We start from the raw sequence: 18,559 nt of genomic DNA on the forward strand, positions 1-18,559 counted from the left end.
CCTGAATCACACAGACGCCCTTTTTGAGCTAAGCTTGAACTGTTAGTCAATAGTTGCCATGAGAGTCTAGGAAACTGGATACATTCACTTTCTGTTGCAGCTGGGAGTCAAGTACCCACGTTAGCAGGGAGCATGCGCAGCTTACAGACTCAGCCGATTGTCCTTGCAACTTGGAATGTTAGAGTAGAGCAATTAAGTTCATATTTTAAAACTTTCTACAGAAAGAATGCCTGAAGTAGTAGCAATGCTCGCATGCCGAAAGCCGTGAATGCTGGGCCAATGAATCAGCAATGCAAGGTTCGACAAATAAAAATAAAAGATTTCCGGTCTATGCATCTGATGCCCTTGTTAAGGGCCGACGCCCAGCATATAGGAGAAAGCGCCCCTGACACAGACCCTGTTAAGAACCACAGTGGGGCCCACGCAGCAACCCTTCCTGGTCTTGTCACCCCTTCTATCCCCCAGAGACCTTCTGCGGTCAATCTCAGCTGACCCCGGGCGTGACGAAGCCGCTCCTACTAAATGGACTGTGTAAAGTTAAAGCATATCAAACGGCCACATGCCAGAGTTTAAGAGACGAGCGTATATCAAGCAGAGCTCGGAGCTGCCAGGAGGCAGATCAAAAACAAACACGGCAATATGTTATAGCAAAAGAAAACAAGGCAGAGCAAAAGGCACACCACCGCCTTTCTCCGAGGCCAAGAAGAAATGCCTCGGAGAAAGGCAGTGGCATTTTCGGATTCGGGGGCGTGTTTGTCTTTTCTCTCCTCCAGCCATTGGCTGGAGGAGAGAATGCGAAAAGTTGCAAAAAACACGCCCCCCGATCCGAAAAGGACGGGGCATAATCGGAGTGACTGGACCTCTTCTCCAGTGGCTGGCCAGCATTTAAGAGGCCAGCCAATGGAGAACAGGAGAGAAGAAGAGAAGAGGGGCGGGTGCAAGCCCCTCTTCTTAAAGACATTAAATCTCCGGACTTCCGGTCTGCCGACCGGATGGTCCCGAGACCTAAAAAGACTGATCAAGCAGCCAGAAAGGTCTTTTCTTCAGGGAGCATGGCGCTTAAATCTACTAATGCCACTTGTGTACTAGGGCGCTATGTTCATGCACTGATGGACTCTATGAAATTATTAGCCCCTAAGCTGCCAGAAGTTGATAAAGCTTCTTTTATGGAGGTGGTCACTGACACTCCGGCTGCTGCAAGGCAGGTAATTCAGTCGGGACTAGACACGGCTGATTCTGTGGCAAGGATAATGGAGTCTTCGATAGCCACTAGGAGGCAAGCGTGGCTTCGTTCTTCTGGCTTCTCTACTGATGTTCAAGCCACTTTGGTAGACTTGCCTTTTGATGGAGAAAAACTTTTTGGCGAGAAGGCTGATTCTGCCTTGCAAAGATTTAAAGATAGCAAGGTTACAGCGAAATCTTTGGGGCTACAGACTCCTGCTAAGGGATTTGGTCTTAGGAAATTTAGAGGCTTTGGGAGATCCTCTTTTCGTTCCTTCCGGCAACCTCAGCAGCAGCAGCTGAATCCCCTCTATAGGTCGTATAGAGGAAGGCAAAGGAGACGAAGAGGTTCTGGCCGCAACCCATCTTCATCTTCTGCCTCCTCTGCACCCAATGAAGCTTCAGGGAAGCAGCCCTAGATCCCCCATCCTATATCATGTGAGACCTGTTGGGGGTCGGGTGTCCCACTTTCTGCGAGGTTGGAAATCTGTTACGACCGATCTTTGGGTTTTAAACCTCGTGGAGACTGGGTACGCCCTTCCCTTTCGGGAGTTTCCTCCCCCTTACCCTCCTTGCCAGGGTTTTTGCTTGGAAGACCATCTGCTTCTTCTGCAGAAGGAGGTTCTTTCTTTGTTACAAAAAGGTGCGATAGAGGTGGTTCCGGAGCAGGAAAGGGGTCAGGGATGCTACTCCCGGTATTTCCTGATTCCCAAGAAGGACGGCAGATTGCGTCCAATCCTGGACCTCCGAGTCTTGAATTTTTACCTGAAACAGGAGAAATTCAAGATGCTGACCCTTGCGCAGGTTCTTCAAGCGTTGCAGCAAGGAGACTGGATGGTGTCAATCGACTTGCAGGATGCGTATTTCCACATCCCAATCCTGAAGTCGCACAGGAAGTATCTCCGTTTTACGGTTGGGTCGCAACACTACCAGTTTGCGGTCCTCCAGTTTGGTCTTACTACCGCACCTCGAGTCTTCACGAAGGTGATGGCAGTGGTGGCTGCTCATCTCAGGAGGTCGGGGATTCCAGTTTTTCCATACCTGGACGACTGGTTTCTGAAAGCGAAGTCCCCAGAGATGGTGCAGAATCATCTGCAGGTAACATCTCAGCTGTTATTCGACTTGGGCTTTTCAATCAATGTGCCCAAATCTCACCTGGTGCCCTCTCAACGCAACCTGTTCATAGGGGCGGTACTGGACACTACTGTGTGTTGATCATTTCCTCCTCCTCAAAGAATTCTCGACTTTCAGGAGATGATCCCTTTATTCCAAAATGGAGCGGTTGTTCCAGTTCTGAAGGTCCTTCGTCTGCTCGGTCTGTTCACCTCTTGCATTCTGTTGGTCAACCATGCACGCTGGCACATGAGGGCGCTCCAGTGGTGCCTCCGCAGGCAGTGGTATCAGCACAAAGGAGATCTCAGGGAGTCGATCAGGATCTCCAGAGAAGCTGCAGCGGATCTATCTTGGTGGAGCGCGGAGGGCAATCTGTCTCAAGGAAAGCCCTTTCATCTACCTCCATCGGTGGCCACAGTGATAACGGATGCATCCACTTTAGGGTGGGGTGCGCATCTGGGGGATCTGGAAATCAAAGGTCTTTGGTCTCCAGAGGAAAGGTTGCGTCACATCAACCTTCTGGAATTGCGGGCGCTTCGTTTGGCGCTCAAGGCCTTCCTCCCTGTCCTTCGCGGTCAGTCGGTTCAAGTCCTGACAGACAACACTACCGCGATGTGGTATGTCAACAAGGAGGGAGGAGTAGGGTCGTTTCGTCTCTGCAGGGAGGTGTTACGACTTTGGTCTTGGGTTCAGGATCATCGGATTTGCTTGATGGCAAATCATCTGGCCGGGGTGCTAAACATTCGTGCGGACAGTCTCAGTCGACAGTTTTCCGCCGACCACGAGTGGAGGCTTCATCCGGAGGTGGTTCGCCACGTCTTTCGGACGTTGGGAACTCCTCGGATGGACCTATTTGCCACCCGCGAGAACGCGCATTGCCCGTCATTCTCCAGTCTTCAGTTTCCGATGCAGGGGGCATTGGGGGACGCGTTTTAGTTGAGTTGGGGCTCACAACTCCTTTACACTTTTCCTCCCATACCTTTGATTCCTCGGGTTCTGAGGAAGATTCGCCAAGACTGGGCCCAAGTTATTTTGGTCGCCCCGGATTGGCCAAGAAGGGTGTGGTACACAGATCTTCTCCACCTCTCCTCGGGCCCTCCGCTCCGTCTTCCTCTGAGGGCAGACCTCCTCTCGCAGTTGGAGGGGCAGGTTCTACACCCCCACCTCCAGAGCTTACACCTTCATGCCTGGAGATTGAACGGGGCAATCTGAATTCCTTCTCTCTCTCGCCTGATGTGGTGGATGTTATTTTATCGGCCAGGAGACACTCCACCAAGTCCATTTACTCCTACAGGTGGTCTAAGTTTGTAAAATGGTGTGGGGAGAGATCCATTGACCCTTTAAAGGCCCATCTTTCCAATGTGCTTCAGTTTGCTCTTTCCTTGGCTCAGCAGGGCTGTGCTGTGGCCACGGTTAAGGGCTATCTATCGGACTTATCGGCTTTTCTGTGTCTTCCAGATCAGCCGTCTTTATTTAAATCTCCTATTGTTTTAAGATATATCAAAGGCCTTACTAATAGGTTCCCACCTACTCCTTTTGTAATGCCACAGTGGGACCTAAATCTTGTCTTAACTTTCTTGAGAGGGTCCCCATTTGAGCCCCTTCATAGTTGCCCTTTGAGGCTGTTGTCTTTTAAGACGGTCTTTCTTGTAGCCATAACCTCGGCAAGGAGGGTGAGTGAGCTCCAAGCTCTTAGTTCAAAGCCCCCGTTTTTATCTTTGCATGCTGAATGGATGGCACTCAGGACCAGGGCTGCTTTCCTACCTAAGGTAGTTACTCCCTTTCATCTGGGGCAGTCTATTACTCTCCCTGTTTTTTATCCACCTCCTCATCCCTCCAAAGAGGAGGAAAGACTTCGTCTGGACCCAAAAAGAGCTGTGAGCTTTTACTTGGACAGAACGAAAGACTTTCGTTTAGACGATCAGCTATTCGTGGGCTATGTTGGACATTCTAAAGGAAAAGCTGTGCACAAGCGCACTCTGTCCAGATGGATTATCCTGGCCATCAAGATCTGCTACGCCCTGGCTGGTAAGGTTCCTCCTGAGGTTATTAGAGCTCATTCAACTAGAGCCAAGTCTTCTACCTCTGCTTTGGCCAGGGGTGTTCCTGTGGCAGACATTTGTAAAGCCACGACTTGGGACTCCCTCCATACCTTCGCAAAGCATTATTGCTTAGACTCTGAGATGAGGAGGGAGGGCCACTTTGCGCGCTCTGTCTTGCAAGATTTTTTGGTATAGGAAGGTGGACACCCTCCACCGGGAGTGGGACTGCTGTGGGAATCTATTCACAAGGTGAGGAATCCACTGGCAGATGTATCCATCAGAAGAACAAGTTACTTACCTTCGGTAACGCTTTTTCTGGTGGATACAGTATCTGCCTGTGGATTCCTCACTGGCCCACCCGCCTCCCCGTTGTCCACCTTTGTATACCTTAAAGGATGCCTTGTTTGACATGTTGTTTTATCTGGTACACTTTTAGGAAATGCTTTTGTTCCTTAGCTTTCCTTTTTTATATATGTACTATGTATATTTGTTCGAATGTTGTATACTGTGTATACTTTGAATCTGTTGTCGGTCCACCTGTTCACCTCGATGGCACAGAAAAAATGGGTGGAACTGACGTCATCACACCGACGTGGCTCTCTTATGGCTCCGGTGACGTCATACGGAGTCGCGAGCGGTGCCGAAGCATTATGACGTCCACGTCGGCGTAGAGAGCTGGGGAAAAAAGTTCAGTGGAATGCTGGCGCAGGGGATATTCACAAGGTGAGGAATCCACAGGGAGATACTGTATCCACCAGAAAAAGCGTTACCGAAGGTAAGTAACTTGTTCGTTGTTCATCAACTATGATCCCCAAGTTCTTAACTTTAGAGGATGGTGTTGGACATATGCCAGCCTCTGTTGGCCACCAGGTAGGGTCCCACAGGGATGGGCTGCCACCAAACTCCATCACCTCCGTCTTATCCATGTTTATTTTCAGATAGTTGTTGCTCATCCAGCTCATGATGTGAGTCAGACATGCATGGAAACTCGCAGACGGCACCTTATGTGATACAGATATGATAATCTGTGTGTCGTCTGCGTAAGACACAAACGAAAACCCATGCTGTTTAATGAGACTGGCGCGAGGGGTGACATAGATGTTGTATAGAGTTGGAGACAATGCCAATCCCTGTGGGACTCTGTAAGGCAGGAGGAATGTGTCAGACTGTAGATTTTCCCAGTGCAAAGGATGTTCCCTGTCCACTAAAAAAGGCGATAAGAGGGACAGAGCCGCCTCCCCAATCTCCACCGCCTTCAGACGCCGCACTAACACCGTGTGAATCACAGTGTCAAATGCTGCTGATAGGTTGAGGAGGATGTGGATCGCACTACCTGATTTATTGACCTCTCAAGAATCTTGGCTGCAATCGGCAGACAGGAGATAGGTCGATAATTCTTTGCTCCAGTGGATCAAGCTGGGGCTTTTTGAGAATTGGTCTGATTCAGGCCTTTGTCCAGACTGGCGGATAAATCCCAGATTGTATCACTTGATTTAGGATGGGGGTTAAGTGTCTGCTAATAACCGCAGACACCATATGCATGACATTAGGTGGATACGGATCCCTCGGAGATCCTGACTTAGTAGATAGCAGGAGTTTATTTACTTCAATAGGAGACAATGTGCTAAACGTATTTAACTGGCAATGCTGCAACTTGTCCTCTATTATAGTAGTTTGACTATTGTCTTTTGTCTGCCTATTAATCCGAAGGTCGTCGTAGATCGTTTGTATCTTAGTTTGAAAAAAATTCGCCATTTTGGTGCATAAAGCGGAGTCTGGAATAAAACGCGTGTTCTGACGTGGTCTTGATAGCACTTGAATGTTTTAAAAAAAGTTCCTTAGTAGAGTTGTTGGCCTCCTCTATTTTTTTTTTTAATAATAACTCTTTTTAGCTTGTATAATAGCTTCTTTATACCGTTGTGGCGCTCTATTATAAGATATCTTATGCTCCCTACTATATTCAGTTCTCCATACACGTTCGGCTTTCCTGCATGTAAGTTTAAACTCTTTCAACTGTGTACCGTACCACAGTGAAGACGTCTGCACTGTTCTTAGTTTAGTAACTTTGTCAGGGGCCACTATGTTTACCGCCGCTGCTATCCAGTTAAACTGGCAGGCTGCCTCATTGTTATCTGGATCCTGAATAGGCGGACAGCTGTTTAGGGCTTGCTCTAATTCAGCCCCTTGGATGTTATTCCAACTCCTGATTTTAATACTAGCTGGTTTATTTATATCAGACTGGACCGATGGTGAGAACTGAATCTTGAAGTAAATCACAGAGTGATCGGTCCATGGGAGGGGGGCCGTGTTAGTGAATGTAACATCCAAATTAGTGGCAAAAATGCCATCAAGTGTATGGCCCGCAGAATGTGTGGGACCCACCACCTTTTGATGAAAGCCATAGCCTGCTAGATTGTCAAGCAGCCGACTGGTATCCGAGTTGTTGTTGAGTTCCAAATGATAGTTGAAGTCCCCCAAAATAATGAGTGAGTTGGAATCTATACACGATTCAAGCAAAATCTGTAGCGCCTGAGAGAAAGGGGCTCTAGGGCTCGGCGGCCTAGAAAGAAGTATTCCATGTAAGGTGGAGAGGTTATTAATTTTCAGTATAAAGCGCATTGCCTCCGCTGGCAGCTGTGTTATTGACTCTATATGCACTTTCAAATGATCACGATGGACGATTGCTATCCCACCTCCTACACTACCCGTCCTAGCTTGACTAACCACAGAGTACCCTGCTGGGAGAGCACTAGTCCAATCCGGGTCAGAGGTCAGGTTAGTCCATGTCTCCGTCAGGAAAAGAAAATCCGGCATAGAGACCTGGAGCAGGCATTCTAGATGGTATTTGTGCTTGCTCAAGGATCTAATGTTTAGCAGCAGACATTTTAAGTGCGATGCCTGCGTCATCCCCCCATTGCAGCTTCTATGGTTAACACTGTCAATAGCATTGCTGTTGTCTGAAGAGGGCGTTCCAGGCCTAGCCTTCTTGACATTCCTCCTCCCCCCTGTATTGCCACCCTCCTCCGCAAGGATGTTAAGTGGGTGTTTGGATACCCGGAAACCACAGTCAGTACATATAAGCTCTTTCCAACCCTCCTCTAGAAGGCACATTTTTGGCATGCAGCACTCACCTCTCCTCAGTGCCATAATCTGTGCTCTATTAAGGGGATGGGACCTCAAACAACCAGGGGTTCTGGCGCAGGGCGTGCTCCGGGCGCAGACAGGCTTGCTTTTGGTGCGCCACCGGCACGCCCGCTGCGCAGACGTGCCCGCGCTCCTTTTATCCCCTCTGAGCAAACAACTAGAAAGCTGACCTGAAACACGCATTGTTCTGCATTCTGTCCATCAATTGTTCTTTTTGCACTTCTATTTCCTGCAGTCTAAATAATTCGCAGTTTATTTCAGTTGTTTTTATTTTTGGGGATTTCTAGAGGTTTTCACCACTTCAGTGTATTGTCCAATGTTCCTCTGTGATTCTTTGTACCAGCTTTATAATTATGCTTGCTTTACATTTTCAACTGAGTTGGTCCACAAAGCCAACATTCAGCCAAACGCTCAGGCCTGCCACTTCACCAGTCATCTCTCAATTTTGCCAGCTCTAGTGGTGGAGGTGTGCTGAGTTTGGGACAAATATCAGAACCATCATCTCTATCCATGCCTTCCATGTGGTATCTATTACTGTTGCTGCCCTGTTGTCCTGGCCGTCTTCATACTCCCCTGCTTTATTGCAAATGTGGCCTCCTTGTCCTCCTTTCTTAGCACACAACGCTAAAGTTGCTCGCAGTCTGTGGTCCTAGGCTGCTTTACTCTTCTGCTTTTGGATATTCCATATCCCTTCCCAGAGGGCCTCAGCAGCAATACTTTCTGTTGACATCTGTGGAGTCTGTCAGCAGGGCTGCATGCACCCTTGCTGTTGCTTGTAGACCGCAGGCTGCTTCCTCAGTCTCTTCCTGCTGCAGTTAATTCCTCCGGGCCCTCACACAGCTTCTGGTCAACGTTCAGAACAGCATTAGTTGTTCACCTTGCAGATTAAACAGGCTGGCCCCGCTAGTCTAGGTGTCACGTCTGTAACAACAGTCAATTGCTGCCCTACTCCTCAAAAGCCATCAGTGCTGTCAGCTATAGGCCGATCCTCATCACACACAAGATGACTGCTGTAAGGTTAAAATGGGCCAAAGTAATTCCGGACCTCCTCCTCCAGGACCTCTGGCAGAATGCCGAGGAGAATCTCGGCATCTGCCTTGATCCAACAAAACAGGGGGGGGGGGGATTGAGGTACTCACAGCATTTGAAGGTATCAAGAATCTGGTGAGAGATGGTTTGATAGTAACTGCTCTGGAGTACAATGCAAGTTGGTTATTGCCCTGAAACCGGTCCCACGAGACAAAACTTACATAGCCATATCAAGAAAGGCATACAAGTGTGCTCTAAATACTCGTAAAAACAAAATTAAAGAGGGAGCTTGGAATGACTTATTAGCAGTAGAGGTTTTAAAGAATAGTTCCAGATTTTAGGCTATTCTAAATAAGCCCTTTTTCTCAGGAACAGACAACTCTCCTCTAGAATGCAGTATTACAGATGACAATGGTATTCCCATTTCCAATCTATATATGAGTTCCCTAATCTCCTGGAGTCCCTAGCCTGCTTAGAACATGCATTGAACACCTCTGTAGTGTTTTTTAATTAAGGAGAAGTTGTGCTAGCAATAAAACAAATGACTAGCAATAAGGCCCCAGTCCCGGCCAATCTGTATAAACAGAACCCAATTTTCTGGGCCAAAATTTTAACAAAAGTTTTTAATATTGCTAGTGAGCAGGGATTTCTGACGTCCTGGTCGTATTCCACTATTATCCCGTTTTTTTTAAAAAAAGGCCAGAGAGGGGACCCAAGCTGCTATAGGCCTATGCCTTTAATCAAGTCAGCTGTAAAATTTCTAGGGAGGGTGATTTTAAGTGAGTTAATGGATTGGCTGAATGAGAGTGGTGTTTAACAAATCTTCAATATGGCTTCAGAAAAGGAAGGAGTGCACTGGACCAGTTTTTAAATTTACACTTATTAGCAGGGAAATATACAGTGGCTAAGATGGGGACACTTCAGCTGACCTTTATGGACCAATCTTCAGCTTTCAATCTGGTTAACAGATCGAAGCTATGGTCCATATTGACTGACATGGGAGTATATCAGTGTTTAGTTCACGTCACTGGTGGCATTATATATGACCTCACCATTGACATTTAAGAAACACAAAATGAAGCCACTTGGAAGAATGAAAATATATAAATATATATATACTCAAAAAAGTGGTGTTGGTGATCGATCCCCCAAAAATAGAGGAAAAAATGTTTTCTCTTTTTTTGTATTCATACAAAAACCATTCACTACCGAAATAAGCTCTTACAATGCCCAAAGTTTGGCAGACAACAATAGACCAGTTGGCTTTCCAATGCTTGTTATATTTTGTTTCGTAGCTCTAACATTACTTTTAACTGTTGTTTTTGCAGTGAATCTGTGAGGTTTCTTTAAACTTAAGTTAATGGCTGTACATATGTGTACACTTCCTTTAGTGATAAATTAAAAAGCAAGAAGGGTTAAGGTCCCCTAATGTAGTGGGAGTCCGTGTAGTGGAAATACACCACAAAGTGGAATGAAGGACTAGACTCGATTAGATAATTATACTTTTTTGGGGAGAGCAGAATCCTTTTATAAAATTACATGTAATCAGAACCGCTTTGTGACGGTTGTTTGGTTGCTGAATTGCTCCAGGGAACCTTATGCAGAATGCATAATATCGATTCTCTCTTCCAGTATATTCTGATAAGTGATTCGATTTTACACTTTAGCAAAACTAATCGTCGTCTTTCTATAATTGGGGTTTTCTAACAAGTTCAGAAAAGTGTAACCACTAGCATACACCCTTGTCTAAAAGGCCTTCAGTCTGCACGTATGGTAAAGCCTAGTGATCGAGCTAACCATTCATATCAAGACACTTTTTGTAGTCTAAAACAATAGTAAGGGCTCCACTTCAGGTGGTGTTGCCATTCAAAACCTGCTGTGCTGGAACATTCATTTCGTATGGGTCGGAGAATTTTCCTTATTTTTCGACATTCATAATCAAGGCAATTGGATTTTGAACTTTTTCATCGTTGTCCAATGTTCCTGAGGTAACACTCAACACCTTTCTGTATACAGCCTTGGGATGCTCGCTCACCATATCTTCTAGGGAAGTTACTCAGCACTTTATCCCCGGTGCTGGGTTGACCCATGCTGCACCCCTCTAAACCAGCCTTTCTACACATCTTTAAAGACCAACAGAAAAAGCAATAGTCTAGGGTGTTCTATGCAACCCCTGCACGTGGGCATAATCCGGGCACAACGTGATATTGGGCAACCCTGGAGGGTGACAGACTACTCACCCCACTCCATGGACCTTAGGTGGTGGTTGAGGGAAATAAATACATTTAAGTTCATGGAGAAACCTATTTGTGATGCTTTAGGCTTTTTCGAGAAATATAGCAAGATTTGGGAGGTGTGGCAAGACCATTTTCAGCAGGTATAATTAATCTGTTTGAAACCTGCTACGGAGCCTTCCTAAGCCCTTCTGTCCCCTTTGCACATTTGTATGTAGTGTAGCCATGAACTAACTGAAATTTATCCTGATCTGTGTAATAGGATGAAATTAATATTTCCTGAGGGCTGTTTTGTTTTCCTCTTGGCTAAGTTTAATTCAAGATGACAATAACGTACTTTTGATCTGGGCATAGCGCTGACTACTAGCGTCGTCTGCCTGTTGTTTGTTTTATAAATACTGTATGTTCTACTGCCTTAAGGAAATGGAAAATGATCTTTGCTGCTAAAACTGAATTGCATTTTTATAAAAAATTAAATTTTGCTGCTAACTATCTTGAAATTGATCTGGGCATAGCGCTGACTACTAGCATCGTCTGCCTGTTGTTTGTTTTATAAATACTGTATGTTTTACTGCCTTAAGGAAACGAAGAAACGATCTTTGCTGCTAAAACGGAGTTGCACTATTTTAAAAATACATTTTGCTGCTATCCATTGTAGTAATTGAACACCTGTTCAAATTTCCAGGCTGGCTTACACACGTGATGAGCTTCTGTCCCTCAACCCCGGTGACTGCCCTGCTTCGAGAGTAAAGACAGATCTAAACATCTTCCCCCAGATGCATTGCTATCGGTGCAGAGCCAAACCGAACACCCCAATTACACCCAGGCCTAGGCTAGACTCTCAGGAGAATAATACTAGGGTGTCTAACCCTGTACAGGACGGGCCACCCTTGTACCCCAACGCCCCAAATAATAATTCAACCACGAAATGCGCTAAAACTATTAACTGCGTTTTGATTAATACCAGGTCACTAATGAAACACAAAAACGACCTGGAGTTTCTTATTCAACTTGAAAACCCAGACCTGATCTTTCTAACGGAAATGTGGGCAAACGATGCAAGCAACCCTGACTGGAATCATGTAGTCCCTTCCGACTATCTAGTCTCCAATATGGACTGGACAGGGACTAAGGGGGGGGCGGGATCGCCCTAATTTATCGAGCATGCTATAAGGTGAGAATGACACCAGAGCCACTTCTGGATGCAGAGGCTATGTTTTTGAGCAAAAAATTAAGCAATATGGTATTCTTCCAAGGAATTTTAGTATAGAGACCTCCGGGACCTAGGCTACCCTTCATTACTACGTTGCAAACTCGCATGGAGTCCTGCCTCAATACGGATTCCTTTACGTTTCTTGGGGACTTTAATTTCCACTTAGAGGTAACGAATAACTCGGATACCTCTAATTTAATAGACACCCTAGCTAGTTTTGGACTGACACAAATTGTAAAGACCCCATACATCAGGCAGGACACACCTTGGACGGCATTTTTACAAACAGTACCCACATAGAAGTAGTCAGCTCGCTGCCCTTACTTTGGTCCGATCATTATGCTGTCAATTTCAATACTAATATCACCATTAATAATCTATTCCGTAGAATAAGACCCCCTCTGAGCAAGGTTCGCGCCTGGAAAAAAATATCTCAACAAGAGTTGACCTTGGCTTTGAAAGAGATTCCTACTTTCCGGGCAGATCCTAATCAGGCAGCCTTGGATTTTAACAACTGGATACCCAGGCCATAAATCCATTGGCCCCGGAAGTTTCTAAGCCAGTGAAGAAAAGGCTTGTATCGTCTCCTTGGTATTCAGCAGAGCTAAAAACTATCAAATTAAAATGTAGACTCGAACGCATTTGGCATTCCTCTTACAGCCCAGCGCATAAGACAGACTACGGCGCCGCATTAAAAGAATACAAGGGAGCAATAATTTCAGCCAAGACAGTTTATTTCACCTCTAAAATTCTAGAATCCTCAAACTCCTCGAAAGAATTATTCAAAACAGTCACAGCACTGTCCCGACGGCCGAGGGACTCTGTCTTTATCCCTAACCAATCCTTTGTTGATAACCTTGCGGTTTTCTTTCAGACCAAGGTCAATCTGGTCTATGAGGAACTCTTGAATTTACTGCAGGTCAACAGTACAAACCTCCTTGAGACATGGGACAGACATTCCTGCCATGGTAGCCTAACCCATTTCCCTAGTTTTAATGAAAAGCAAGTGGTTGACCTACTTTCTCTAACTAAGTCAGGATATCCACTTGACCCTTGTCCCCCATACATTCTACATCTAGCTGCGCATGAGGTAGGCGCAGCGCTGACCCCTTGCTAGTTATCGAAACTGGGACCTTTCCTGCAGGATGGAAATTGGCATGTATTAGGCCTATATTAAAAAAAACATCTCTTGAACCTCTGGAGGCGAAAAATTATCGCCCCATCTCATGTTTGCCTCTGACCTCCAAGATCTTGGAGAAAGCCATTAATCATGATCTGACTACCCACCTCGAGGAAAATAAGCTGCTGGATTCCACCCAGCATGGGTTTAGAGCTCAACATTCCACTGAATCTGCCCTGATCATGGCAACTGAAGAGATTCGAAGGGTGTTGGATGAGGGTGGCAGGGCTGCCCTTATACTGCTAGACCTCACGGCAGCGTTTGACACGGTAAACCAAACAGTGCTACTAAATAGGCTGCAGTCCGTGGGAGTTAGCGGCAAGGCCCTGTCCCTTTTCACTTCTTTCCTCGACTCTAGAGGACAATTAATTCACTGGGAAGGTCTGATATCGGAACGGTTCTCCCTCCCGGGTGGAATCCCCCAGGGTTCGGCACTTTCGCCCTCCCCTTTCAACATCTATGTGACACCTCTGGCCAGACTGATCAAGAGTCATCGCCTAGTGCTGGTGTCCTATGCCGATGACACACAACTGTTGGTGTCGGTTACTCAAAACGACAGTATGTCAGCCGAGCGGTTCCGTGACTGTCTTTCCTCTGTAATGTCATGGATAAGGGCTAACTTCTTAAAGCTTAACACCGAAAAAAACGAGATCCTAGAGTTTGGCAAGAAACCTTCTATCTGGTCCCAATGCTGGTGGCCTCCTGAAGCTGGTACCTGTCCATCGCCGGTCTCCAAGGCCAGAAATCTTGGTTTTCTCATCGATAAGGGTCTCACTTGTGCCCCCCAAATTAACCAAGTGGTCACTGCCTGCTTTTTTACACTGAAGATATTGCGCAAAATTCTCCCATTCATCCCGCTTTCCCTCAGGAAAACAGTGGTTGGTGCCCTTAATTTGTCAAGGATAGACTATTTCAACGCACTCTACTTGGGCGCGAGAGTGAAACAGCTTAACAAGCTCCAGTCACTTCAAAATGCTGCAGCCCGAGTTTTGTATGGTCTACCTAAGCATCACTCCACCTCAGGCAGCATTAAACTACGACACTGGGTTCCGGTGAGACGATGGGTGGAGTTCAAGGCCCTTTGCCTTGTGCACAAAGCCCTTTATGGAGGCGGGGCTGAAGATGTCCAATCATTATTCCCCCGCTACATCCCGTTGCGCTGTCTAAGGTCATTGGACCTTCCTCCCAAGACGAAGAAGGTTAGTTGGGGAGGCAAACGTTTTTCATTCTTAGCAGCCAGACTATGGAACTCCCTCCCAGTCTCGCTCCGACTTCAGCCATCACGGTCCATCTTCAGGAAAGCTATAAAAACCAGCCTCTTCACACAAGGCTAACCTCGGTGCAACTCCCAAATCACTCTACCTAGCGCCAAGATTCCTCGGCATAAGTGCGCTCTACAAATACCCTCAATCAGTCAGTCAAAGTTTTATTTACCAGAAAGCAACCTACTGTTACCTTCTGATTTTCCCTCATTATCAACTTGACATCAGAGTTTAATACGAGGTCGGCTCGCTATAAAATATTTTTAGGTCAAACATCCGAGACCTCTTGTTTATACTTTAGTATATACTTAATAACATTTAGTATATACTTAAATGTGTATGTACTTTGTGGGCTCTGGAGATCAGCCCTAGGACTTGTCTGTTTCCGCTTAGGGACTTTTTTTTTCTGTTCAACTGCCTCTATTTAACTCTCTTGATAGAAAATGCCAGCAGAGGTCAGTAAAATACCAGAATCACTTTAGCATTCTCTGGATTCCAGTCCATAGAAATTGTCTTCCACAAGCACCCGTCGACAATATTTTTTTCAAATCTTTTATTTTCAGTGATATGACCACCGAAGGCCCTGATTTTATATTAAACACAGAGCTTTGGACTATACTATTTCCCGCTGAAAGGCAATATTTCTCTCCATGTGTTTCCATATCTGGCGTGTCAGGCAGTTTGGTCCTTACTTTCCCTCCATGTTAAAGAACAGTAGATGTTTCAGCACCCAGGCTAATGTACTGCACAGCTAAATACATATAAGGTCTCAAAGGCGAGACCAATTGCATTGCAAATGCTGGTTTATCTTGAGGGAAGATGAACTAGTTCCAGAAGGTCACAAGAAACAAAATATTTGCTATTGCTGTTTCATAGTGTGGAAAATAAAAGTAGTGTCTTAAATTTATTTTGGATCTTTACATTTTTAACCACGATTTTTTTACATTGTTTATCTAATCCTAGCTGAAGTACAACTGTGCTGTATGATGTGTTCATTAGCCCCACAGCTGTAGAAGTTGCCACTGATGTCTGGAAATCATTCGCAAATTTACTTCTGAAAGAGGAATTGGTTTAAGGAAAACCTATTTTAATCTAATGTACTCATGCACATTATATAGCGTTAAAAATATACCTGATGGCCACATGAGAGCACTTTAACGCAAACACAATTGCACATAGTTTGTGAGATCATATGAGAGTGGTAGATTATGTTTTGGCTAGACAGTGTGACTTCTTCGATAGTAAGGGTGCGGAATTTGGATGCAGACAGTTGTTCTGAAGAGAAGGGTGCTTCTGCTGTGCAGTTTCTTTGATTAGTGCTGTACACTGGGACAGACTGGCCTTATGCGACATAGGAGAAGCACACTGTAGGTTTTTCAGGACAATACTGTGCTTTTCGATGTTAAGAGTTTCTCAATTACATAATTCTTTAGTTCTAAACCTAAAGTAACCACTACAAATATTACTGTCTAGAAACAATCAAAGTATATTCAATAAATTATTTTTAAGTTGCTCAACCTCCATTAATTTTGATTCACTCGTTTTTTGCAAATTACTCTCCACATCTGTTGATTGATTGTAATATTTTTGTTTCTTTTTCTTTTTTTCCAGAATGTTTTATTGGCGTAGACACGGATTTCCATGCCCGGGTGCCGGTAATAGTGTGCAGGGAAAAGCAAAGGTCTGATTAGACTCCTCAGTCTGCCTTTACCCACTGTTCTGAATGATGTTCTAATGATGTTTTTCATATAGCGATACACACCACTCATGCAGTTTCTAAGTGTTGCAAATCCTAGATATCTGTCGGGCGCCATTTAAAAGCATTCAATTTACTGACCTAGGAGAGTTCGAAAGCTCAGTCAGCATTACCAGGATTCAAACTTTTGAGCTGCAGAACACAGCTCATGTCAGCGGTGGATGTTATATTCACTGAGTCACTTAACCAGCGCATTGAAAAGCAAGAAGCTATAAGATGGCTTTAAAAGGGCTTGCTGTGTAATACATTGTTAGATTTTAAGTTTAGATTTCTTGTATTGCTTTCATTCAGGTAAATAACAAACAATGCAAGCATATGTTGTACATTCGGAGTATGGTTCTTCTACAGCACTGCTCTTGAAGGGATGAACAATGAACAAATTAACCCCTCTCTCTCCCCTCCTCCCTCTCCCTCTGTCGGAACCAGTTTCTGGTACAAGGTCTAGCAAGGCACCACCCGGATGAGACACTCTTAGAGGTTGGGTTTACTGTTGCACAAGCTCCTCCACGTGAGCCCTTTGGGGTGGGTTCGTTAAATGCAGTGTTCTCTGGTACTTGGGGCAGGTTAGTTCTGTAAGCTCCGATGTCAACAATTTTAGCAAAGGCTCCCACAGGTCATGGAATGAGACGGTTGGGTTGGTAAGGGATAACAAAATCTTCTCCATTCCAAGAATGCCCTATAGCCTATGAAGCCATCCCAGCCGGGTTGGAACTGTTGTGGTACCCCAGTGGGACAGAACATTTTGCAGTGCTGCCCCCAATGCAAGGGCTATCTGCCTACCTCTGCGTGACTTGAGCGGGAAGGTGATCGGGTTTGAGAGACCTAAGAGGACATAGGCCGCAAAGCGGGGAATTTGGGTGTCGAAGTAGGAGTCTATTTCATCTAATATCAGTATCCAGTAATCCTCCAAGGAAGGGCATTCCCATAGCAGGTGAGTCAGGGTACCCAATGAACCACAGGCTCTCCAACACTGGGGGCTCCGGGTTGGGTTGCCCCTAGGAAGCCGGGGAGGGGGGAGGTACCAATAGGTGGCAATTTTCGTGGCCGTTTCAATACCTGACATGTTTCGCACCATGTGTCAGGCTCTAAATTATATGTCTGTCCATTCTCTCTGCATCAGTGATCTATCTACTTCAGCTTCCCATCGTAGCTGACCAGGTGATTTCCCACTGTCAGGAGTTTGATTTATAAATCTTTATGCGTCAGGCGGGCATCTGTATGTCTCGTCAGGAGCCACTTCTCGAAAGGTGTAAGATGTCGTTCAACCTCCTCCCGCACCCCCGGGTGCATTACCCAGTGACTGATCTGTGTGTAGGAAACCGCTCCGTTTCCGGGAGGCCATGCTCCCAGCGAAGGTTGGAGAAGGCTATGGGGCCTGCAGTATTGAAGAGGTGTCCGATAGAGCGCTGGCCCTCCTTGGTCCAGTGTGCAAACTCCGTTATGTCTAGCCCTGGCGCAAAGTCTGGGTTGTTCACTATAGGTGTGATGGGGGACGGAAAGCTCGAGAGGCCCCTCGAATCAGCTACTCTGTCCCACGTTAAGAGGGTGGGGTGGGTCACCTTAGAAAGATAGAGGTTCCGTGGCCTGGCAGTTTTTGTAAGGAAGGGGATGCCTCATATGGGCTGTCTGGCGAGGGATCTGTCCATGAACAGCCAGTGTTTCTCTGACTTTGGGTGCAACCACCCCACCTGGGGCTGCATCTATACAGCGTACAGCCCACCAGTAGTGTTGTAGGTTAGGGACTCCCAGACCTCCCTCAACAGGGTTCCGATAGGTGAACTCCTTACGCAGCCGCAGTCTCTGATAGCGCCAAATGAAGCGCTCTAGGTCTCTTTGCAGTGAGCGTATAGTGCCGGTAGGGGGGACAAGCGGGAGTGTCTGAAAAATGTATATAATCTTAGGAAGTATGGTCATTTTTACGGCTGCTATCCTACCCAACCAGGACAGCTAGTGAGGCCTCCATTTGCGAAGGCAGTTCATTACCTGCAGCGTCAAGGTCGTATAGTTCAGCGAGGAAGTGTCCTGGATGCTGGCCGAGAGCCAAAGGCCTAGGTAAGGTACAGCTTCCTTGGCCCAGTGAATGCCATAAGACTGCTGCAGTAGGCCCAGAGTGTCGGCACTGAGGGATAAATTAAGGGCTTGTGACTTATGCACGTTGATTTTGAAACCGGATACCTGAGAGAAAGATCCAGTTCCGCCAGAAAGGCAGGGAGAGACTCCCTAGGCTTCTCCAGTGTGGCCACCACATCATCTGCATATAGGCTGATTTTGTGCCCCCTCCACACCCTCCCAAATTGCACTCCTGAGATTAAGGGGTCATCCCTTATCCGTTGCGCCATAGGCTTCATAAATAAGGCGAACAAGA

General features: G+C 46.1%; 1 protein-coding gene across 1 annotated transcript in view; it reads left to right on the top strand.

The window, feature by feature from the left end:
- TUT7 (terminal uridylyl transferase 7) overlaps window positions 1-18,559 on the top strand; it is a 1,376,479-nt gene that overhangs the window by 327,923 nt on the left and 1,029,997 nt on the right. Inside the window, exon 7 of the mRNA XM_085632922.1 lies at window positions 16,050-16,119. Coding sequence (XP_085489048.1) covers window positions 16,050-16,119 — 70 coding nt within the window. The remainder of the gene's footprint in view (window positions 1-16,049; window positions 16,120-18,559) is intronic.

Source organism: Triturus cristatus, chromosome 2_1 (assembly GCF_964204655.1).
Source record: "Triturus cristatus chromosome 2_1, aTriCri1.1, whole genome shotgun sequence".
Classification (NCBI taxonomy): domain Eukaryota; kingdom Metazoa; phylum Chordata; class Amphibia; order Caudata; family Salamandridae; genus Triturus; species Triturus cristatus.